Source organism: Blastomyces gilchristii (assembly GCF_000003855.2).
Source record: "Blastomyces gilchristii SLH14081 genomic scaffold supercont1.32, whole genome shotgun sequence".
In the NCBI taxonomy this organism is placed as follows: domain Eukaryota; kingdom Fungi; phylum Ascomycota; class Eurotiomycetes; order Onygenales; family Ajellomycetaceae; genus Blastomyces; species Blastomyces gilchristii.
This window is the reverse complement of record NW_003101651.1, coordinates 204,306-227,453: the sequence shown is the minus strand read 5'-3', so window position 1 is coordinate 227,453 and position 23,148 is coordinate 204,306. Positions and strand designations below refer to the sequence as shown.

Sequence of the window (23,148 nt, the reverse complement as noted above, 5' to 3'; positions counted from 1 at the left end):
CGTTCGGATTATTTATATGTCTATCAATTTCCAGCGGCATCGTCTATATTTAGGAATCCGGCTCAATATCCTCCCATATCTACTTCGAGGCGAGCACAGTTAAGGCCCCCTCATGAACTGGCCCATTAACTCGTTCAAGAGACCAGAAACCATTCAATTGGCACGTATTATTATTCTACCGTAGCCATCTGCGCGAGGAAGCTGTCCCATTCTCTCTCTCAAGCCAAAGCTATCTCTCTCTCCGGCTTCAGCAGGTCATCCATAAACCCCATTTGCCACGAGCTACAACCATTTACCTACGGTGAAAAAATGGCATTTCGAAAAAATAGGCGACATGAAATCGCAATTTTATATGCACTCCATCCTCGACACACTGTAAATCAACAATACACAAAATCAATACAGATATTTATCAGAAATGTTGATTGAATTATCTTAGAGCAAAAGTGTTACTTAAGCCTCATACCTTTAAACACAACAGTTATGATAGCTTAACAAAAATAAAAAATAAATGCCACTGAAATTCTTGCAAAGAAACATCATGAGAAAAAGAAAATAAATAATAAATAAACGGAATGAAATCATGGAATCAGGTCAGATTATGCCCAGCTGAGAAATGATCAAATAAACAAAGTGAAGAAAAGGAGAAGAGGATATTAAAATAATATAAGTAAAGTAATATACGTATTCGTTTCTTCGCTTGCTTGCCTTGTGTGCCATTGTCACGAGAAGAGAAATGGACAAAAATTAAAAATTAAAAACAAAAATAATAAAAATAAAAAGTAGACTCATTGCAAAGATGTAAACCAGCAAGTGTAGTGTGAGACACAATTAACAATAATGTGTAATAATTTCACAACACCGGCCCAGTCGTATGGGGTTGTCCCCCCCCCAAAAAAGAGACAAAAAAAGTAAAAACTCTAGAAGAAAAGTGGTTCAGATATAATATCAGCCTTAGGAAAAAAAGAAAAAAAATTAAAAGTCCACAATAGCAAAATCAAACCCAAAAACAAAGGAAACGGTCATCAAGAAACACTAAAACTAGAAGCCCGCGGCCTATCAACTGGCGATGATGTCTTAAGCTCGAGTGCTTCCGGTGTCGCCGTCGTTACTTCCGTACGCGTAGTCTCGCCAGAGCCACCTGTAATTTTCTCCCTCAACGTCTGCGCCGCCGTCAAACAATCAATATACGTCCGAAACTTCACAATCTCCCTCAGCAAATACGAGCTCTTCCGCTCCCAATTCGCCAGCGCCTTATTCGCGTTAGGGTGGCGGGGAGTGAAGGCCAGAGTCATCGCGGCACGCAGTTCGTTATGTCGCTGCAGCTCCTCCTCGACGTGTTTCACGTATTTGCGCAGCGTGGCGAGTTGTTCTTTTTCTGGGAGTGTGGATGCCATCATGCTTTGTTGCGGAGGGGTCCAGTCGCTGATGTGTATACGGTCGGCGGGGAGACGCGGGCGGATGTTGGATGGGTGGTCTAGGGAGCCACGGAAGGAGCTTTGGAAGCTTTGGCGGGTTGCAGAGGAGTTTGCGGTTTGTGGTGGTGGCGTTGGATGAGGGCCGCTGGAGGAGGAAGAGGGAGGGGCAGCGGTGTTTTCGGTGTTGCTGTTATTATGGACTAAAGCGCTGTTAATGACTGCAGTGCTCCAGCCGTATTCGATGTTACTGATGCCTCCAAATAGAGGCTCCTTGGATAACCTAGCGCTCCAATAGTTGGCGGATGAGACGAACTCCTTCACGATATCTGGCGTGCCTACTTGGAACAGGTGAACAGCGCCGGTGGGCAAGCTTAGAGCCCATACATGGGGTCGGGACTTTGAGTAGCCCGGTGACGGGAGGGCGCTGGCAATGGACTGGCGTAGAAGGAACTTCCACGTTTCCTCAGCGTTCTCTGTCCAATTCCCCCCACCGACGACAAGACCGCCATTCTGTCGCTGTTTCGGCTTCAGCCGCATGGACTTGCTTGAGGCGTTGAATGAAAACAATCTCATCCAACCGCGCTGTATCACGGCAAACGATTCATTCCAATTTCTATCTTTGGAGCGTTTATCGACTGAATCAAGATGATGTTTATGTTTGAGACTACCCTCCTTTGCCCACGGTGCACCCGCGAGCTCCAAGGTTTCATCCTCTAGAAGCGCCGCTGCACGTTCGGGATCCTCCATGCCGGACAGAGAATTAGCCGAGTCCTCGCGAATAATAGCATGACTCAAGGCATTGGCAAACCCAATGGACTGCTGATAGTCTCCTCGTGGAAATTCAGAACCTAGAGAATCCATCGACATAGATGTCAATGTCTTGCCAAGGGAATGCTTGCTCCACGTACTCGATGCCGATGGCGACCAAAGAGACGATTGATCATCGAGGCTTGTACGGCTTGAGCCGAAATGTGAAGTTGGATACAATCTCGGGCGAGACCTAGGTTTCGACGACCACCTTGCGGTTGACACTCGATTCTCCATGTGCCGACCTCGGGGGTGAATATCTGATCCGCTTTTGCTCAACGTGCTTGGTGTGCGACGAAGCATATTACCAGTCAGTGTTAGAAAGTTGTTCGAATGCTGTTGATGTTCTTCAGCTTCTGCAGTGGCGCCTCGCAGGGGTAATCTCTGTTTTTGGATAGAGTGATAAAAGTCTTTAAGAACGTTTTCAATTTGAAATTCCCAGCTTTTCTGTGTGCCCCGGTATGGCGTAGAAACCAAGGGTCCCGAATCGCCGGAAACAACATCAAGATTCTGGCTCGTGGAGATGGTGCATACAGAGTTCGTCCTGGGAGTGTCCTCAACAGGTTTTGAGAGGGTATTATTGGGAACATCCATATCTACTGAACCGTCGCCTCCATGTCGAATAGGCAACAGCGTAGGAGATTTTGCGACAAGCGGGCTAGAGTTCACGCTTGCTCCTTGAGTTTGGGTCTTGCTGGAAAGATTTCCAGGGTTTGCTCGTTCGAAAGCGTTCGGAGCAGCATCAGAAACAACCCTCTGGATAGTCGGCATAGTGTTCTTAATAAATTGACTGCGAGTCATTTTCTGCTCAATATCCGCCATGTGGAGATCGGTATTCAACAGGAGAAGAGAGTAGCATATTGTATGAACAACATCTACCAAAACGAAAGAAAAGATTATTAGTAAAATATAGCAGCCAAAACGACAATTTGAAGGGAAATGATTCTAACATACCTGTTGCCTTAAACCCATGCTCCGGATTACATTCACACCAACGCGATGAGAAAGCATCAAGAATCCTATCAACCTGTTGAGTTTCACCCTTTAGCGCAAGTCGCCCGCATAATCCTCTCAATGCCGCTAAGATATTCATATTTGACCAGTCAAAAAGTTCCATGTAAGCCTTTCTAACGGCTGACCGGTCTGGATTTCCAAGCCAAGCTGCAGCAGGTTCTTTGTCTGCGTCATGGTCGAGATCGTCGAATATCCTTTGGGCATGCTGTCTATCCTCCGCAGTAGGCTCCTCATTAATAGCAAGGCCAGTAGTTTCACCGTTGTTAGCATCGGTGGGTTTCTTCTCGGCTTGTATCTCCGTACGTAGCGGAGGCAGTGCCTGCGGCTTAGTATCTTTGTTTGTGTTTTCATCATCCGGGATTATAGGAGTGGTTGATGCAGTGTGATAGTTGGACACAGTTGATAGCGACGCCCGCGGAGACGTAACTGTCCCTTCCAGCGGTAGATCCAACTTGCCACGCCCATCAGCTAAATGTTCTACAGAAGAATCAGGCTCCAGCCAGGCCTTCTCATGCAGTTGCCTCGAAGGACGGGCATGATTATCCCCCGGTAGAATTTGAGGTTGCACAGATGACGAGCCGTGTTGAGTTTTCTGATCCGACACTGAAGTCGATAATGAAGTTGTAGTGGACGATTCATCAACTGCGCCGTGCCTGCTATGCGACGATTTCAGGTACGCCGGCAAAATTGAGTACGACGCACGGGAACTACTAGCACTCGTTTTCCCTGACGAATGTGAACCACTAGCGACTTCCGATGATTGTCCAACTGGCATTAGTTTCATGTGAGTTGGTGCATTGGGGCTAGTCATAGGCCGCCTGAATCTTTCACCAGAATACGAAAGACCGGTTCCCTCATTTCCACTGCTGCTATCCGCCAGGAAAGAATCATCATGGTCACGAGAAGGCACGTTAAGACTAAGTCCGGATTTGAAATTAAGCGAACTGGGTTTCCTTGGCTTCTTCCCACGTGGATTATGCTCCAAATCTCCACGTTTTGTTGCGTTGCCCTCATTCAGAGATCGTGGTTCACTGCCGGAAATCTCATTATCTGCATCGTCGACTACGGGGTCGTGATCCACCTGATGAGAGGGAGCGTTTGTTAAGAAAGGATCCATAACCTTCCTGAGACTGCTAACTGGACTAGGCTCTGGACCCAAATCGCCACGTAAATGATCAACCTTATAATGATCGGGTTTCGAACCGCTAAGAGTTTGGATATTAGGAGGAGGTAATTTCAATGGTGGCGGAACATGGTCTGGGATGGACTTCTTGCGGCGACGGAAGAAGGATGATGGCTTTTTGGTTATCACGGGGGTGTTTTCGCGGCTCGACATGTTGTTTCCTGGGGACGAGTACTTCTTTGTTTGTTTCTGGCCTTTGGAAGAATTCGGCGCACTTTGCTGCTGTTCTCTTTGCCGTCGGTGGGTCTCGTTTTCTTGGCTATATGAAGAGTCGGCTTCGGACTGGGATGGGGTTTGGGATTTTGAAGAGCCGCCACCAAAAACCCGCCGAAAAAACCCTGGTCGTTCTTTTGGGGCGGGTGGTGGTGGTGGTGGTGGGGTATTATTGACTGTTGGCTGAGGGGCAAAATAGGAAGTTTTATGGAATGCAACTGTTGGGCTAGGAGCAGGTTGGTGGTGGGGGTAGGTCGACATGGCCAGAGGGAAATCCGGTATTGGGTCACGATAGTGCCTCGACTCGGCTCTACGGCCTCGGATGGTAGCAGTTCCGAGGGTGTCTGAACGACCTTTCTTCGTATACATGCTCCTAGCCGATTTGCTGCTGCTCTTACGTGACAAGGCAGGAGCGCGGGAACTGCTGGGGACGGTTCTATTGTAAGGTAGTTCGCGCATCGGGGGTGAGTGGTTGCGTCGGGGGCCTACGGGAACACAAGGGGTGGGAGCTGCGTCGATGTCATCGTAATGAAACCCGTTGTAATGAACGAAATCTTCCAACCCACCTCGATTGTCAGTCAATGGCAGTGAGGGGTGGTGGTGGGATCCGTAATCAAAGCTGGCGGACCGTCGCTCCCGATACTGCCCTGGTCGACCACCAGCTATCATTTGATTAAAGTCAACGCTGGAGGAGCCACTGCTTCGACTGCTGGCTTTAGTGCCGACCCTGTTTGTTCGATGAGAAGGCTGTCGATCTGCAGCGTTTAGAGCGCGTTGAGCATCATACACCTTGCTGCGGGTACTCATACCTTCTCCAGCCCCACGAACACTGTCAATTCTCCGAAGACCAGGATGGTAGTTGGAACTGCTGTTACTTCGACGACCACGAGTAGATTGGCTAGAGTAGCGACCAACATTATCCTCTGAATGGGCTTCAACATCAGAAGAGATAGAAGAAGAGAAGGTGTGGCCCCGAGGTCGGCTAGCCCTCATAGAAGAGTAGCGTGTATATATGGTGTGAGCTTCTTGATCCAGGCTCGAACCGAACATACGGGGACTGTCAAGTGGGTCACAAACAGAGAACTGGTCCAGGGACAAAAGCATGTTATCCACCACTGACGTACGTGTAACATGCTTGGGGGACAGGGCTAGGTCATGGGTATCATGATCATCATCATCATCATCATCTCCGGAGTCCGGGTGGCCATGGTCATCAACATGGGTGAGATCGTCTAGAAATGTTTCGCGGAGAGGGGGCCGCAGGACCAAATCTCCCTTTCGCACGTTTCTATATTTGTTGCTCTGAGACGGTGGTGTACGCGGAGGTGACTCGCCAGAGTACGTGTTGTACATTTGGGGAGCTCTAGAGGAAGAGGAATATGCAGGCATGGCTCGTTTCGGAGCTCTTGGGTATTCCAAAGTCATATGGTTTGTGTTTCTGGGTGCGGGTCCGGGTTGCGAGAGTTGCAGGCATAAGCATACAGTCAATCCATGCCAGCAAATTTCCAAGTTATGTTACTTGCAGAAAGAAAGAGCCCAAGCCAGCGATTGGAAGCTGTTTGGAGCTATTTTTGGCCCTCTTCTCCAACGCAGGCTTCTTTGTCAAATCCTGGGACCCAGTGCTTTACTCAAAGAAAAAGCGAAGCGTCCTTTACAAAAAGAGAATAAAATCGCCGAGGCAAATTGATGGTAGTCAAGTGAGAGAATGCGGTCGCATTGTTCCGTGTCCAGATGTACGAAAATGGACTGCAAAGATTTCAGGTGTTTGAAGCAATCCCCAGGCAAGGGCGGAGAGGAGAAGCAATGATGCAGGCGTAGCGGAGGCAGAGCGGCTTATAATTCGAAGAGGGATGCTACAACAACGGAGACCTTTGACACAGAGTGGAAACCTGCTAATTATTATTATTAACTAATGTCAGCAAATGCAGAATGGAAGCTTAGTGGACCCAATTGACCTCAAGCAGAGAGTAGAAACAAAAATAGAAATAAAGAGCAGAGGCTAATGGGGTTGGAATGAGGGAAGGGACGGAGGTGAGGCGATTGTTTGAGGGCAAAAGAGAGAAAGGCCTCACTTTTCGCGGGTTGCAGGTATATAATTTGTTGGCGAGAACCCGCAGCTACATGTACGGACTATGTAGGTCTAGGTTGCCGAGCGAGTGAGATGTCTGGTTGCGGCTGGACGAGTGGACGGAGGAAGCGGAGTGAGGAGGCGGTAGAACAAGCAACAAAGGAAGCGCTGGTGGTCCGCGAATGGTCGCTAGATACGTTGGCTGGCAAAAGATATCCCTTGGAGCAACGGGATGGCCCCTCTCCCAAGGGCCCACAGAAAGCGAAGCACGGATAAAAAAAAGGAGTATGGAGCGGGTTGGTTCCTTCAATGCTCTGGAAGCATTGACAGATAAGTCAGGCTGAGGTTAGGTTAATTCAGGTAAGGGAAGGGTGAGGTGGTGGTTCTCTCGAGCAAGAAGAACAAAAAGAGTTGTGGTTGGGTTGGTTGGGAGAAGAAGTCAATCAATAATAATAATAATGGGCTGGGTAAGCCGCAAGACAGACACTCCAACAAACCATTATTAATATTGAAGTGAAGAACCGTTTTAGCAAAGACGATCCGATCATCGATCCACGGCCAAGGGTCAGAGTCAGCCAGGTTCCACGTTGGGGCAGGGGACCGCAAGCGTGTATGAGACTTGAGAGACTCGAGAGTCGAGAGGAGGCTGGAGCCAGATCGTTGTGGAGAGTCGGGTCGTTTGACTCGTTGGAGCAGAAGAACAGCAGCAGAAGTGTGCCAGAACTTCCACGAAGAGGAGAAGAAGCCGGTGTTTCAGCCGCGTTGCGAACTGGCGACGAGACGAAGAAGAGAGACGATTTTTGGACACAAAAACACTACGCCGGACGGGGACTAGCGCGATTCCGACCAGGACGTGGCAGGGCTTGGCCGAGCTTGGCCAGGCTTGGCAGTCAGGTGAATCAGGGGTTGGCCAATCACAGCTCGGAATCAGCAATCCATACGCCTGGGAAACTTATGCGGGAGATGAGAGACTAGGCTGCTTCTAGTTAGTCCCTTTACTAACCCCAAGCTCCACCACGGGTCCCAGACAAAAAGTACTCCGTACTACTACTGTTCATGTACTGCGTATGTACTCCGTACATGTACATGTAAGTACCAGTCTAACCACCAACAGCATCAAGGGCAAGAGGGCAACGACGTTGTTCCACACCAGTCAGTCACCGACCACACCCTACAGTTGACAGTTGTCTGAACTTAACCCAGGCTGCTGTGGACGGAGCTATCACTCACTTACTGACTCCTGCTACAGGTTGTGCTAGCTAGGTAGCGTTGCAGATTCCAGGATATTTAATTATTTAGCTAATTGATTCCACGTCTATAGTTCCCCTCCATAAGCAAGTGTTCGTCCTTGGTGTCCCATATTCTTTTGCCTCTGCAAAAACCTCTCTGCAAAAACATCTCTCCAGAGATACCTTACCTGCCTAAGTACCCAGCCATTCTCTGCGAATATGGTGCGTGCTGCTACTGCACTGCACTGCCAACACCTCTCCTTCTGCCCCTGCTGCTCCTCCTGCTAGAAGTGGAGCACATCCATGGATCTGACAGAGATGATAGAATAATAATCAGCAGCGTTGCAACATCACTACCCTGCCCGGAGTTTACCCTCCATGCATGCCCAGCCGTGTATGCATGGACACGTAGATACGCAGTATGTGTGCCCAGGCCATATCCATACAAGGATTCCACCAGCAGTTGCATGGAGTTATGCAATTCGCCATCAAGAAATACGGAGCATTTATCTCCCTTCCGTCTTCAGCCCCCTTTGCCCAGGACTGGAAATCTCCCGATAAGTCTCCTATCCATGTATGGAGTACGGAGTACATCCATGGTAATATGCTAATTACGCATTTATTCAAGGTAATCTGCACATTTAAGACGTTGGGTAATAATTTCCCCTTAGTTCTCACTTCTTCCTTTTTGAATATTTCTTATCTATTCCCTCCTCTCCCCTTTCCTCCCTTCAAAATAAACCAAATCTTTCGCAATTCACTACTTAAATGAATTTGTTTAACCAGCAACCGTATAGATGGCAATCTGCCCTCCCGCTTGATTGAGCTGAGAAATCCCGCTGCATCTTGAGAAATTCTCCGTCCAGGGACTACGTATGTAGCCTTTTTTTAAGAAGAAAAAGGAAGACAAAGGAAAGGCCCAGGGAAAAAAAACAACCCACCGAGTAGAATACGTGGATAGATGATGGATCCTTCTCGACTTTTACATAAATTTAATTAAGTACGGTAGTGCGCTGCTGCTAACTCTTACATGATGTAGCCTCTTTCCCACCATGGCGGCTGGTGCTGGTATGGTATCTAGATGGATTCATATCTAAGGATAACGTTATGCATTTCGTTTACATATAAATGTGTGTATCAACAGGGTTATATAGCCCAGTTTATTCTCCCGTTCTCGAGGGAAATAGAGTGGAATGGAAGCATGACACCTTTTTTCCTTCCGGGTCTACATCTAACATTCTACATTCAACATATTCTTTACAAGCGTGCCATTTCATGACATCATTGAAAGAGTACATAACATATTGGCCAGGGAAAGAAGAAGACTAAGGAAAAAAAGAAGAGTCGATGAACAAGACGCGAGAAACGCTGGAGGTTCAACTATCTGCTGACTAGTTGTGATTGATGCGATTGGGCTTCGAAAGACTTTGCAGCCGGGCTGGAATGAGATAAATGAGAAATGGCAATATGAATGACGCTCCAAATTATTCCGTTCTCTCCTTCTATCTCTTTTACTGAGACAAAAATTAGTAGATATATCAAAGCCTGTCAATGCCATGACGGGGAAAGGTTTTTTTCTCTCAAGTAGCCCCGTATACTAACCACAAGAGATCAATCAGCATGAACACGATAGAGCGCCAAATTCGTTGTTATATCTTCTTTCTCAAACTGCAAATTACTCCGTTCAGCTGAAGCTGGTTAAATATTTTTATACGATAAAACATAACATGTTTACTCCATCGCGGCTAATAGGCGACCTTCCCAACCCCCGCATCAAGCCTCCAGTCAATGACAAACTCCATCGCGCTAAGCAGCGCCACAGGCGCGAGTTAACCAAAACTCCATCGTGGCCCAATTCAATCAGCAAAACAACAATCAAACAACAATCAATCCCCCGACGCTACCCTAAACGAGGGCTGCTGTTATATCAACCTCCTTCCTTCTCTTCCATCCGAATCTCTACCTAACCAGCCCTCCTATACACCCCCCGCCACTGTCAGAACCTCCATCACGAGGGGCCATGAACCCTCATATCTCAGTACCCCGGCAGCATGCCGGCCCAGCCAACTTCGGCAGCACAGCTCCGCGGCGGGAATCGTCGATACGCATGCCCAGATTTTTCCGGAGGTGAGAAATTCTTTCTCTTCTTCGTTTATCTATCCGTCGTGCTATAAATTGGTGGTTTTATGATCCCTAGCAGGGGATTGTCTCAATTCAAGGATGGAAACCGGAAAAAACGAAATGAAAAACAGAGCTATTCAACGGCAAACAACATGTCACCGGATGCGGGGAACTATACCTACCTAACGCTAACGGCATCTATATATTCTATAAACAGGCTATTTAAATTCCCGCAGATGGATTTTGAAATGGCGATTTGGGAAATGACGTCGCTGCTTATTGCGCCTAAAAAGGTGTTCAAGTCTATGTATTATCATGTCAGTATTTTTATACGTTTCTTTTTCTTTATACGCCCTCGCTGCTGCTGGGGGTCTATCTCCTTCCTCTTCCGATTCATAATATACAAAACATAATACAGCTAACAGGAGACCTCACTGGCACAGAAACGTAAATATACCTATCTATATCCTAACATATTACCTTCGAACAAACTAACCTAGGCAAAACCGCATCCAGAAACGAAAAACACTTGGCACCGCCCCGATCCCTCCTTTACATACCTACTTTCCTTCTTCCTCCTCCTCACAGCCCTTGCCTGGGGTCTAGCATACACCCCATCATTCGGCGCCATAGTCCGATTATCCTTCCTCTTCATATTCGTCCACTTCATCGGCTCCTCGCTCCTCGTCTCGACACTAACATATTTCTTCATTGGCCGGCTGTTTGGACCAGGTGGGCCGGCCGCGAGAATCGGCGAGTGGAGGGGTGGCAGGACTATACTGGGGAGGACGAGACGGCGCGGCGCGGCGGGCGGGTTATTTGCGCAACCTGGTGAGAAGGAGCAGGTTGAGTTTGGATATTGTTTTGATGTGCGTGCCTGCATTCCATTGCGTTCCATCCTCATCTTCCCCACGCATTTCTTTTTGTTTTGTTGGTTGGTTGGCTCCTTCGGGACGTTAATTTTGGTTTAACACAACTGTCGGAGTTTTAGGTATCGAACCGCGCCTTCTTCCCACTCTACCTCCATCTATACGTTCTGCAGTTCCTCCTGCTTCCAATCCTCACACGGAAAAACTCCTCCGCCTCAGAATCATCACCCAGTACACTTGCCACGGTCCTCGGAAACACACTGTACCTCTCCGCGCTGACATATTACACCTACATCACTTTCCTGGGTTATAACGCCCTGCCATTTCTCCACCATACGGAACTATTACTTGCTCCCATTCTTATTCTTGCAGCACTGTGGCTGGTTAGTCTGATAGTGGGCTGGGGGATAGTGGGGCAGGGGATGGCTGTGGAAGGGTTGTTTTGGGGGGTATGAAAGCGTTTTAATGAACCATTCTTGACAAACGATGTGCCATGAAAATGGGGCCGGTCTGTGATGGGCTTTTTTTGGTGGGATTGAACAAGAAGAAGAAAAAGAAGAAGGAGAAGGAGAAGAAGAGAACATGAAGAATGCGTACCTCGAAAGAAAAGAAGGGATGGGTGCAAGAGAGGCAAATCATTGAACTATGAAAGTATGAATATCTGCCGCTGGTGCGTGCCCAAACTAACGGATACTAGTGTTTCCATATCTCCCTGGGTGTGCGATAGATGCATGTACCCTATGCTATGTATTCCCATTTATTCCTAATAGGGGATCAAGTACTTACTACTTGCTTTTGTGCGTTTTAAATTTTCTATTATTTAGCTGGGTTGGCGGCGTATCTTTCTTGGTTTTTGATTTTGAAATTCTATTATTACATTACAAACCCAACTAGCCCGGCGGCTATGGTCATATATTCTTGTCTTATTGTTTTGTCGAATAGATCAAGTCGGAACTACAGTGTAGCAACTGACCTCAATTGACTTTCTTATGGTCAACTAATACACACCTGTGCATCGCCACTAGATGATGGCTACTTCGTTGCACAGGAGGCTACCACGGAGCTTGGAAAACTTCGTTAACCAAACCCCAAGGGGCTCTTGGGAAGCGTCAAGTTAGGCGCAGTGGGTATGTAGCTGAGTCCCTAACGACTCCACGTCACCATAATTCGTCGTTGGGGCGAAAAAACCACAACGGAAAATTAAGTGAGGGCTTCGAAGAAGATATTGCAGACAGGAAGAGAGAGGAGAGGAAAAGTCTAATAATGACGACGTAGGGTTCGCAATGATCCCTCCTGACCAAAAAATATATATATTCAATTTGGCTACATTTGTCCCCTCTCGCCCTTCCCGGCCCTTCCCCCTATTCTCCTTTTTCATATATCCCAGTATAAAAGGGTGGCTGCTATGGGGGCGGAAGTTTTTCGTATGAATGAAAGCTCGCATTTCTCCCATCCATAGTTAACTATATCACCAAAAACCAATAACGGAAAAATGCTAGCCAAGAAAAATAGTGGAACCGCGCCTCGAACGGAGTGAGATGAGTGATAAACCAACCTCCAGGAAAACGATGGAAAATCTTTCATTTGTGATGTGTATTTAAATTTAGAATAATTGGAGGAAAAGAAGCCGGAAGGAGAATAAAAATGTAAACCGGAACGGGGATAGAAGATTTAACACAGCACAACCAAAGGATGCAAGATAACGTCATAAAAGCACTCTGACGCAGCAAAGCGTGCAGGGAAGCATGAGATGTATGAAAGATTCCAAAAGCAAAAAAAAAAAAAAAAAAAAAAAAAAAAAAAAAAGAGGGGAGTTGGGGTGGGAAACTAGAGAACGCGGCGTATAATCATTTCTTCTTCGGTGCTCCCTTCTTCGCCGCAGGACCCAGCGCAGCAGCCCGCAACTTCGCTTCCCTCTCCTTCGCCTCGGTCCTCTCGCGCTCCCGCTCCTCCCGCTCCTCCCTTTCAGCCTCCTTGCGTGCCCTCTCCGCTTCACGACGCTCTTTGACAAGAGCCAGGCGGGCGAGATCAGCACGGGCCTCCTCAGTCTTGCCCTCCGCGTGCAGCTTCATATACCGCTCGCGCGCCTGCTGGGCCTGGATAGCTTCCCTCTCCCTACGGGAGAGTTGTGACATATCGCCCGATCTAGCCGCGGTGGATGTAGCTTCCCCGTTGGCCACGGGTCCCTTTGCGGCTTGCGAGCGCGATTTGGCGGTATGGTTGGGATTAGCGGGCATGTCGTCGTCGTCGTCGTCGCCGTCGTCGTCGTCTTCATCCTCGTCATCGGATGGGGGCAGGTCGCCCGGGGTGACTTTGTTCTTTTTGGCAATGGCGGCCTCCTTTCGAGCTCTGGCGGCTGCTTTGCGTTCTTCGCGGGTCATCTCTTGTGCAGTGGTAGAGTGGCTAGGGCCTGATTCCCCTCCGGATTCTTCCTCAGATTCCTCTTCGGAACCCTCTTCTGAATCTTCTGATGACTCATCTACGATATCGTTTGGGTCCTAGAAAGATGATGCCACCTTAGCTAGGACTCTCATGGAAACTTTGAGCGGGGTTGGGTGTAAATGACTCAAAAAGGTTGAATTTCGCAAGGGAAGGAAAGAGAATATGTGTACCCGCCACATGCCCATAGGGTTTCCATCTTTATCTAAAGGTTGGAGATTACGGCTGAAGTGTTTACCTCCTAAATAAGCAGTGAAAATAGAGTCAATGTCATGTCCAACAAGTTATGTATGGGCAGGTAGTTTGGAGAGCAAAATATATATACCTCCGCGAGTTGGTTTACTAAATTTTCCTCCACGTCCACGGGGAGCCATATTGACAATTTATGATAGATTGCACGGAAGGAGTACGATAGAGATAGTAGAGTAAATGGAGGGGGGTGGGTGCCCGTGAAGAATGTTGGTGGACAACTAAGAGCGAGCGAGCGAGCGAGGGGTAGAAAATGAGGCGCTTGGATTGAATGCGGGGCGTTTTGGGAGCAATTTGAGGGGGGGAATTTGGCTGGGTGAAAAGCTGGAATACAGGTTTTGAGTATAGTTAACTATAGGAGTTGGATCGGCAATATCCTCTCACGAGTATTCTCAGCTTCGAATAGCAAAGCAAGAGGATATGTCTATAGCTATAGAGAGTAGAAGAAAAATGGAGACAGTTTTGTCGTTTGTCAACGGAACTTTTGAGCTTCATAAAATAATATTAATAAGTCTTCACAAGTTTGAACATGAGCTTTGGGTTCAATTTAGGCTCAACCATACTCTCAACTTATTCGCACCCCATTTAAAATACCCCCATACTCTAACTAATCCACCCTCACTCCTGGATGAAGTTGTACACAAGAGACTTGCTTGTAGCGTAGCGATATGTAGGTTTTTAATGGGGGCTACCATGTCTCTAATTACTTAAGGAAATATTAATTGATTTCAAAGTATTTAAAACGATGGGCATATCTTGTAATGGGGCTGCTTGTTCAACGATTCCAGCATCAGAGCCACGCCAGAAAGTTTTTCCCGCCCAAAATTGGGACCACGTTCAACTGTATTTTAAGCCCCAGGTAACCTGGGCGGGACAAACATCAGCGCCGTTCTGACTCAGCAAGACGCGCGCGCATGTGACCTCCTACCTCGTTCGTCTTATTCCCATAAGTTACTTTTACTCTGTACTCTGTACTCTGTAGATCTTTTCACGACTTCACCACAAAGTGTCAAGAAGAACGAACGTGTCTGAGCGTGAAATGGAGGACGGAGATTTGCAGCTTTCTATGAGCTTGCTCTGTTGTCACCTTCCTCTGAACACCATGTTTCAATTCATTTTTCTATTTTACTTCACGAACGCCGTATCTATCTAGTCCCTCGCTCAATGCTCATATCAAACATATAAACATCTCGCGTTTTATTATAAACAAAGATTTGAGCCACGAAACAGCAAAAGGGCATAGGGAAATGGAAACAATTTACACCGCCGTCGTACTTGAAAAAGTGAACTGCAAACATGGTTTTGTGTGTGCGGATGAAACAATAAAAGAGAACTCTTCTAATCCTATACGTGAAACACATTATTTCTCACAATGAAAGAATCGACTAATATACCTCAGACCTTTGCCAGCAATACTGGTCCCGTAACTGAAAGCCTTGCACAAATCAATACCGTGGCCCCTACAAGCATCGAAGCGCCGCCAAAAATTTGTGCATACAAATAGTCGCCATTATTCATTTGAATTAAAGCCCCTGCAATTGGCGATCCCGTTAATGAAGCGAAGCTCACAACACTTAGAATCATACCGAATCGGATACCGGTCTTTTTCAGATCAGGGGACAAAGATGACAAGCTTGCAGGAAACAATGACTGGATTCCTGCTGCGAAGAATCCATATAAAACGGAGAATGCATCCACCCCGTTGATGTCTTTAATCCCTGTCCAGCCGAATATCAAGATACTTGAGATAAGGCTAAACGGGATTAGAGCATTGAATGGCCCTGTATAGTAGTCTGATACGAAATTCGGTATAAGTCGGCCAATAAATCCGACGCCGTTCAGCATTAACAAAAGATCTATCGACTTCTCTCGTGAAAGGCCGATGACATTGCGGCCAAAGCTACTGAGGTAGAAAAATGCAACGTATAGTCCCCAGAAATTGAGGAACATAGCAATTGCAAACAAAGAGTACTTCGTCTCCTTAAAGGCAGACCAGTCGAAAAATGGCCCGCTCTTTCGAGGTGGGATTCGTGGTCGCAGCCATATGAAGCAGGGAGTCAACGTGGCGAGAGTGAAGAAGCCCAAAACTCGGATCGTCCAGGCATATCCGATGCGAGGGAGCAATGACAATACGATTGCGGGGAAAATGAGGCCTCCAGTCGCAGAGCCGGTGGCACCGATTGCCAGAGCAATTGCTCGCTTGGAAGTGAAATATGTTGGCATTAATGCTATTGTAGGGCAGAAAAGCAGCCCGCACCCGAGACCCATGCACAGCCCTTGGGAAAGGAAAAGTTGCCAATATGTCGTGGTTAGTGAAGTCATGAAGATTCCAATAATTAGAATTGTCGCGCCTGCCGTCCACACAACCTTGAAATATCCAGCGTCGGTTGCACGGCCTGAGAAGGTTCCGATGAAGAAGAGAAGGAATATCTGAATGCTTCCCACCCAAGATATATCTGATGGCACCCGCTGCAGGGATGTCGTGTAGTGTTGTTGGAACACACCGAAGCTATTGATATACCCCCAGGTATTGCAAATGACCAGATGGCTCAAACCCGCTTGGAGCCAGGCATTGAAGCCTCCGTCAGGTGGGGGGCCAGGATCCATTCCGGAGTCTTTTGTCCGAACGAGCGAAAGTGTCTTCTCTAACACACCCTCTTGATAGATCGGACCTGCGACAGTCTGCGTGGGGGATAGCCTGGGCGAGACGCACGTAATTGGAAGGTCGTCATCGTACTCGGGACTAGAGAAGGCCTGTGACGCAATATTGGGGCCGGGCGCTTTTTCGAGGTCCGTTGGGGGACTAATGTCTGGGTGGGATTTCTCCATCCTCTCGAGACTCCTGAGGGTTTGAATGACTGGTCTGTTACCGCTTTATATTCATCAATATCGGTCTGCGTGGAAAGAATCGTCAAGGACTTGGACTATTTCGGACAAGACTCTTTGTCCCTGGACGAAAAGTCTGTATGCTTTTTCAAGGCCAAACAAGGCGACTCAGGTGCAAATTAATAAATGATCGCGTCCCGGTACATGAGCTTAGGAACTCGACTTTTCTTCTTGAGGATAACGATATCGATTCAGGATTACTCCTCCTCTGAGGTGTTAGACTAATGCTTATATTAATTATGCTTGTGGGGGAATCTATGACTCAATTATTAACTGTTAGGGGATTCCAAGCAGATATAGCCCATAGGCAAAGCTTCTGTGGAAATGGGACCTGAGGACGGAACACACCTTAAAAGGAATGTCTATTGAAAGAGAGAACCAAAGGGCGCACACGAAAATGGTCAATCGAACGCGCAACGTAGGGGAGCGGCTCCCTGGGCTGTTGATATGAATTTTCTATCCAAAAGGGCCCGAGGCTGGTGGAATTGTATTGTCTGTCTGACCGCTGCAGCAAAACGGGGCGATGATAAAAGAAGAGAAAAAGAAAGAAAGAAAGAAAACAGAGGTAAAGAGTGCGGATTTTGTCTATGTCTATATGTCCCTACAACACTATTGCATATGCGAAGGTTTCGATATTCAACAATGGAAGATATCTAATATTAAGAGCAGGACGGAAGGGAGGAATATATTAATAGTAACGGCTTCCTAATCAGCTCCAGCAAGGGGGGAAATATCCTCGCTTCTGAGATACTAGGAGAGAAGGAGCGAGCAAGAACGAGCCCTTCGACAACAGTCATAAAAACCAGAAGCCGAAAATTGGAATCTTTATCTTTATTTTTTATTTTACCTTTAAAGACAGACACTAAAAAACGGGAAAAAGTCTTCTTCGTAGGTTAACGGTTCTTCTCCTCACGACTTTGTCCACTCTCTACGTAGTGTAGTAGTTCGCCGCCGCCGCCCTCGGTGGCAACAGTGGGGGGGGTTTTTGGGTTTTCCATGAGAAAATGAGTAATTACCCCGCGGTAACAATTTGAGAGCAGATTGATAAATCAATCTCATCTTCGCAGTTTGGAAAATCCAATTTCTTCGCGAACATTTCTGCCTCATTATTATTATTATTATTATTATTATTATTGCATATCTATACTTCTGCACTCTACGGGGGGAGGGGAGGAGGGGGGGGGTTTGGCTTGCTGTGAATGCGGCTAAAACGTGGAGATATGTCGGCTGTAGGGCGCAAACCAGCCACCACCCAATCCAATCCCATTCCATGCAGGCGGCTGCAGGCTCGCTTAGCGTTTCCATCAGGCCGGCCGAGGAGCAAGCATCGGCAATCCCAACAACGAAACCCCCACTCGGCTCAAGCGGCAAATCAATAATCATGAGACATCGCACATATTTTGAACCGCATATTATTAGGAATTCTCCGATGTGAGGGAACCGAGCACGCCTCGTGGGCCAGGTAGCAGCAAGCAATAGCTAATCTGTTCCAGACTCCGTACAATGAGCGACTATCAGATTTGAACAAAGGAGGAATCGATGGACCTTTTTAATAGGTTAATTCAACATAAAAAAGGAAATGGGGTTGCCTTCGTCGTATATTCCCTGTTTCTCAAATTGTTGATATGAAATATGATGAGCAACGCTATGTATATTATATCACGGCAGAAATTACGCGAAGATTCATTCCGATGCCTCCAGCAAAAACCGTCAAGGCAATAAAATGCATTGAACGTCAGCGAAAATAAAGAGAAGAAGTGAAGAAAAAAAGAAGCAGCAGCAGCAGCAAAGTGTCAAACCTTCATCCCATCACACGCTCCCAAACCGTCCTAAGAGACCCTGTCGATATTCCCAACCGAGCCGGCAACTGGGGGTATAAATTCCATACCACGAAACCATTAACAATCATAGCAATCAACGCGAGCGAAGATTTTGTTGTCTTGCTTTTTCTCTGGGAATCTTTCCACTGCAGACACCAACGGGAGTTAGCTGTTAGCTATATTATTTGGGACTGGCTTCGCGGGTTAGACGTACCTGTATGTTCCAATCTGACCAGGTAGGGAAGAGGCTCCTGTACCACATATACGCCTGGGACCATGGATACGTGGTTGGATTCCACTTGTTGCCTTGGACATACCACTAGTTGGGGGAGAGGGAGGGGGGGGGGGGGTTTGTTAGCTACTGTGCCTGCCAGGGATAGGGGATCAAGCAAAGAAAGTGGAACAAGACCTAGATATGGGCCGGAGAGAGAGAGAACGTGATAGCGGAAGACAAGCGAGTGCAACTTACTGACTGACAACCCCCAGAATTGAAAACAGTCTTGTCTAAATCATCCTGAACCTTATAAGCGTACAATTCTTCTGCCTCCCGCTTGAGCTCGACAATCGCTGCTTTTCCCTCGAATACCGGCTTCAGAATGCGCAGTGCATAATTTACGGTGCTGTGGACATTTTTTAATAGTTAGTCGTTAGCGAAAGATTCCCTTGGCCATCCCCTTTTCTCCCATAGGTTGTATTTAACTAATGAAATAGAACGAGGATGGGAGTACTCACTTCTCCGATGCCATGATCGCAGACGAGTGTCCCGTCGCCGAATTGGGACCCAACAACATGAAAAAGTTGGGAAACCCGCTGAGAGCACAACTGTTGTAAGCTGTCGGTCCTGGATATTTAGACCAGTGCTCCTTGACACTCAATCCATCTCGCCCGACAATATCCAATCCGTGCATGTAGTTGGTGGCCTCAAAACCGGTGGCCAACACGATAACGTCGGCTGCAACAAGGCCCTTATCAGTCAATATGCCTTCGGGGAGAATTTCCAATGGTTTCTCATTGGTTAATGTAATATTTCCTGCGTTCAGAGACTCAAGGTAGCCGCTGCTATCAAAAATTCGACGCTGGGAAGGAAAGGGGTGATATGTTAGTCCATATTCTTCTGGCATGGGAAGCTCCGTGGGAAATCCCTAATGGATTAAATCAATAAACTAAACTTACCTTACATCCGACTTCGAAGTCAGGAATAAGAAGATCGTGGTATTTTGCCGGGGCTCTTTTGCGCATATATCGTTCTGCCATTGCACGCCTCTGCTTTCGTATCTCCGCACCTTTCTTTGTCATTTTAAACGCGGACCAGTTGCGCTCAGCCAGCAAGAAAATCAGGAATCGCTGCATTCGCATCGTGAGTGGGATATAACGGAATATCCACTTGACCCATGATGAATAGGAGGGGTTTATGATCGGGACAATCCAGTGCTTTGATCTGACTATTTGCGTGAGATGCTTCACATCGGGCAAAATCGAGGGGACGATTTGCGATCCGGTGCCTGGAACCATTTTGCACATCAATACTTTAGCTACCTAGAAATTTTAGAGAAATTATTTTGATGTACTCACAGCCATTACCAAGAACAATCACATTCTTATCTTTCAGGTCCAGAGAGGAATCCCACTCCGCTGAGTGAAAGATACGGCCCATGAACTTCTCGCTACCGGGGATATCGCATTTACGAGGCACAACAAGAACTCCGACAGCGGTGAAGAGTATGTGACACGTGTGGGTATACTCTTCTCCCGTCGTTAGGTCTCGGAGATACACCGTCCAAAGGCTCGACTTTTCATCCCATTCACACCGGAGGGCTTCAGTTGAGAAGGCCATTTTGTCCCTTAGACAATATCTGTCTCGGACACGGTCATGGTATGCTTTGATTTCTTCACCGGGAGCCAAAAACTTTCCCCAGTCGGGATTCAACTCGAAGGAGAAGCTGTATAGCCCAGACGGGATGTCGCATGCAATCCCTAGAGGAACAGTTAGCTTCTCCTTTTCCCCCCGTTCTTTTTTTTGAGGAATGGGATCCTCCCTCGAGGAAGACATCGATATACGATTCCCGACTTACCGGGATATTTGTTTGCCCACCATGTCCCGCCGCTATCTGGATGGCGCTCAAAAAACCGGATGTCATCGAAGTTATACCATCGCTTCAACGTCGCTCCCAAGGCAATGCCTGAGGCACCAGCGCCAATACAGGCCACTCGAGAGTATGACGAGCCATCCTTGTGGGTGGACTTGCTTGCTAGCATTTTTGGTTTGTTTGATCTTTTCTACGTAGGTGTCAATGTTGAGGCGTGCTTTCTGGTGATGGATGTGCCCGCCCTCGATTTTAGAGAGAAAGAAGCACAGCATAAATAAATAAGGCATTAAAGCCGGCGAAGGCGCCGAGGTAAATAAGTATTTTAGGTAACTAACTATTTAGGTAAATCACCACGATGAATCTTTAATAATGTTCTAACCACGTTCAACTAACGATGTAGTTACCCAGTAGATATATATATATTATATAAATAATTGATAACAGCTGCCGAGGGCTAAGCTTGATATGCCGATTATTTATGACAGCGAAGAGGCTTTCATTGTAGGATAGTTGAAGGTTGTATTGATAGATCTATCTACAAGAACATAATATAGTGGTGGGTCACGTGATCTAGTGGGATCGCTAACCGCAACGGCTGTAAGGGCCAACACCCCCTCTCAAGATAACAATTATTATTATTATTATTCTTCAATTATAGATGTATGCAGTCAGAGACTATGACATCTACCTGAGAACTTTTAGTTCTCAGGGTTTTTCCTATATCTGTAAAGTTAACTATTATACATTCATCAATTTCAGATATACAAAATCAGAAAATTCCAGCTCAGAATATAAAAACTGTTTATAAATTACAGTGTTTTAACATCTTCTGATACTTTGAAATTATTTGACAATATCATGACAAAGAAAAAGAGAACACAGTCTTAAAGATAGACACATTAAATAGATAGATAGAAAGAAATTGAAAGAAAAAGATAAAGTAAAGAAAGACTGTAACAAAATAAATTATTAAAAAATAGTATATAGCTGTTTTAATAGACTATATCTGATTGATTTTCTTCTCTTTATATTCAGATAATTCTGAATTTAGTCATTTTCTTATAGCTGCTTGAGTTTCTGATAGAAAGTCTATTAAATATTTAATTTCTGTCTTAGTTGAGAATAAGAATCTTATATTTAATTAATTTAGATTATACTTCTCTTTTAATCTGACTCTGAGACTATTGTATAATACACAGTGTATTATAATATACTCAGAATTCTCATTTACATTGCAGAATAAGCATTCTATTAAGTTAAATCTATTATTAAATCTTTATATATAAGATTTGAAATAGTTATATTCTAGTTTCAGCTGTATTATAGATGAGAATATTTTCTTTTTATATTTAATTAAACAAGATTTTCACTTGAGTTTTATTTTAAATCTTGAATAATGTATACTCTTCTTTTATTTCTGTCAGCTTTCATTTCATTTATCTAAATAAGATTCTTTTATTTTTCTCTTTATAAAAGATCAGAATATAACTTTTTGAATAGATCTGCTTAATTCTGCACTCTTTTTTACAGCTGAATCAATCAATTCATTACTATGAATATTCATATAAATAAAAACTCAGTATAGATAAATTATCAGCTTTAATATTCTTCTCTTTTGAATTTTTAAAACAGAGTTTAAGATCAGTTCAAGATTCATTTGATTATTATAAATCTGACTATTTCTAAGTCTTTTTAAAGCAGCTTGACTATCAGAGAATATTTATATCTCTTTCAAACTATTTTCTCTTTTATAAGATTTTATTTCTATGAGTTTGAAAGCTTTCACTATTATAAATAGTTCAGTATCAAAGACTTCAGATTCACAGTCTAGATTTCAGAAATCTGAGATAAAATTAATATTATCTTCAGTATAAGCAATGTCTGTATCTAATCTATTCAGATTCTCATTCTTTGAGTCATCTAAATAAATCAGAATAGAGTCTTTTATATTAATTATAGAAATTCTCTTTAAATACTGTTCATATTCTTTCTCTTTTAATAGTTCACTTATTTATAAGTTTATAAGAGATTCAAGCTTTTCTCTTCAGAGAGATAACTTCTCATGATTCACTTTTTCAATATTTAAAGAAGAAAATTGATTTTTAATCAGAGAGTATAGTCTGTAAAGTTGAGAAGACATTTTCTTTAAAGAATCATTTTTATTTTAATTAAGAAATCTATTTCAATTCAGTTCATTTTCAGAGTTAATTGATAAAAATGAAGATAAGACTCTTTCTCTGATTATATAATTTAAGCTTATCTTTATAACTCTCAGAATATAGTTTATACAGGTCTTTTTAAATCTAATAGTAGAAGAAGAAATTGAAGCTTCAATTTTCATTATTTTAATAGAAGATGATTTAAATACTTTCAGAATTCTTCTCAAGACTCTGTTTTACAGACTTTGAAAGAGTTTAGTGAAATTCTCTTAATTATTTTATTAAACTTGAACTTTATAATCAGCTACTGATGTAATACAGACTATATATAACTGTTTCATAGCCTGGAAGAATAGATCTCTCTCTGTATTTAATAGTCTGATTATATTATTCAATAGTCTTTCTGTCTTGACAGTTCTTTATTGAATGTGATATTTAAAGTTCAACTTGAAGTTTAATCATACTTCTAATCATTTGATATTTATACTGAGTTTAATCTCTCTATTTAAAAGAGATAGAGATAGTTCTTTCTCATTGAATTTAGAAAAGAAATGAATTAACTCAGTTTTATTCATATTAAATTGAA

The 23,148-nt window shown here is 45.0% G+C and overlaps 6 protein-coding genes across 8 annotated transcripts; 2 read left to right on the top strand and 4 right to left on the bottom strand.

Annotated features, from left to right (window-relative positions):
- Window positions 1-10: 10 nt before the first annotated feature.
- BDBG_08967 lies at window positions 11-7,465 on the bottom strand. 2 transcript variants are annotated; one of them, XM_031723808.1, is made up of 3 exons: window positions 6,708-7,465; window positions 3,180-6,527; window positions 11-3,100 (listed from the first exon to the last, which is right to left on the bottom strand). In XM_031723808.1, the coding sequence occupies exons 2-3, from the start codon at window positions 6,058-6,060 to the stop codon at window positions 1,026-1,028; spliced, it is 4,956 nt and encodes a 1,651-aa protein (XP_031581142.1). In that variant the 5' UTR covers window positions 6,061-6,527; window positions 6,708-7,465; the 3' UTR covers window positions 11-1,025. The 2 variants fall into 2 exon arrangements, with proteins under 2 accessions (XP_031581142.1, XP_002620672.2); XM_002620626.2 differs by having other exon boundaries at window positions 3,180-6,524.
- Window positions 6,797-7,678, top strand: BDBG_08966 (uncharacterized protein; the record flags this gene model as incomplete). The annotated part of the gene is made up of 2 exons (XM_002620625.1): window positions 6,797-6,900; window positions 7,234-7,678. 2 exons carry the CDS (start codon window positions 6,797-6,799, stop codon window positions 7,676-7,678), a joined length of 549 nt encoding a protein of 182 aa, XP_002620671.1.
- Window positions 7,679-9,468: 1,790 nt separating this feature from the next.
- On the top strand, window positions 9,469-12,363 carry BDBG_08965. 2 transcript variants are annotated; one of them, XM_031723807.1, is made up of 6 exons: window positions 9,685-10,059; window positions 10,271-10,370; window positions 10,497-10,500; window positions 10,570-10,922; window positions 11,045-11,573; window positions 11,620-12,210. In XM_031723807.1, exons 1-5 carry the CDS (start codon window positions 9,953-9,955, stop codon window positions 11,375-11,377), a joined length of 897 nt encoding a protein of 298 aa, XP_031581141.1. In that variant the 5' UTR covers window positions 9,685-9,952; the 3' UTR covers window positions 11,378-11,573; window positions 11,620-12,210. The 2 variants fall into 2 exon arrangements, with proteins under 2 accessions (XP_002620670.1, XP_031581141.1); XM_002620624.2 differs by having other exon boundaries at window positions 9,469-10,059; window positions 11,045-12,363.
- Window positions 11,731-14,353, bottom strand: BDBG_08964 (uncharacterized protein). The gene is made up of 4 exons (XM_002620623.2): window positions 14,174-14,353; window positions 13,687-14,099; window positions 13,535-13,602; window positions 11,731-13,420 (listed from the first exon to the last, which is right to left on the bottom strand). Exons 2-4 carry the CDS (start codon window positions 13,733-13,735, stop codon window positions 12,770-12,772), a joined length of 768 nt encoding a protein of 255 aa, XP_002620669.1. The 5' UTR covers window positions 13,736-14,099; window positions 14,174-14,353; the 3' UTR covers window positions 11,731-12,769.
- A 26-nt stretch (window positions 14,354-14,379) lies between these two features.
- On the bottom strand, window positions 14,380-17,345 carry BDBG_08963 (MFS monocarboxylate transporter). Its single transcript, XM_002620622.2, has 2 exons — window positions 16,845-17,345; window positions 14,380-16,751 (listed from the first exon to the last, which is right to left on the bottom strand). The coding sequence occupies exon 2, from the start codon at window positions 16,437-16,439 to the stop codon at window positions 15,006-15,008; it is 1,434 nt and encodes a 477-aa protein (XP_002620668.1). The 5' UTR covers window positions 16,440-16,751; window positions 16,845-17,345; the 3' UTR covers window positions 14,380-15,005.
- A 500-nt stretch (window positions 17,346-17,845) lies between these two features.
- Window positions 17,846-20,862, bottom strand: BDBG_08962 (monooxygenase). The gene is made up of 7 exons (XM_031723806.1): window positions 20,389-20,862; window positions 19,889-20,290; window positions 19,490-19,818; window positions 19,049-19,392; window positions 18,786-18,936; window positions 18,531-18,635; window positions 17,846-18,462 (listed from the first exon to the last, which is right to left on the bottom strand). Exons 1-7 carry the CDS (start codon window positions 20,570-20,572, stop codon window positions 18,298-18,300), a joined length of 1,680 nt encoding a protein of 559 aa, XP_031581140.1. The 5' UTR covers window positions 20,573-20,862; the 3' UTR covers window positions 17,846-18,297.
- Window positions 20,863-23,148: the final 2,286 nt, after the last annotated feature.

Coding starts and splice junctions, on each gene's coding strand:
- BDBG_08964 (XM_002620623.2), bottom strand. CDS start 13,735: ATGGCTCCCCGTGGACGTGGAGGAAAATTTAGTAAACCAACTCGCGGA. Junction 13,603..13,686: donor TAGTAAACCAACTCGCGGAG/GTATATATATTT, acceptor CTGCTTATTTAG/GAGGTAAACACTTCAGCCGT. Junction 13,421..13,534: donor ACCCTATGGGCATGTGGCGG/GTACACATATTC, acceptor TCATCTTTCTAG/GACCCAAACGATATCGTAGA.
- BDBG_08967 (XM_031723808.1), bottom strand. CDS start 6,060: ATGACTTTGGAATACCCAAGAGCTCCGAAACGAGCCATGCCTGCATAT. Junction 3,101..3,179: donor GCATGGGTTTAAGGCAACAG/GTATGTTAGAAT, acceptor TCGTTTTGGTAG/ATGTTGTTCATACAATATGC.
- BDBG_08965 (XM_002620624.2), top strand. CDS start 9,953: ATGAACCCTCATATCTCAGTACCCCGGCAGCATGCCGGCCCAGCCAAC. Junction 10,060..10,270: donor ATGCCCAGATTTTTCCGGAG/GTGAGAAATTCT, acceptor TTCTATAAACAG/GCTATTTAAATTCCCGCAGA. Junction 10,923..11,044: donor AGTTTGGATATTGTTTTGAT/GTGCGTGCCTGC, acceptor TCGGAGTTTTAG/GTATCGAACCGCGCCTTCTT.
- BDBG_08963 (XM_002620622.2), bottom strand. CDS start 16,439: ATGGAGAAATCCCACCCAGACATTAGTCCCCCAACGGACCTCGAAAAA.
- BDBG_08962 (XM_031723806.1), bottom strand. CDS start 20,572: ATGCTAGCAAGCAAGTCCACCCACAAGGATGGCTCGTCATACTCTCGA. Junction 19,393..19,489: donor ACTTCGAAGTCGGATGTAAG/GTAAGTTTAGTT, acceptor TTTCCTTCCCAG/CGTCGAATTTTTGATAGCAG. Junction 18,463..18,530: donor GGTCAGATTGGAACATACAG/GTACGTCTAACC, acceptor TGGTGTCTGCAG/TGGAAAGATTCCCAGAGAAA.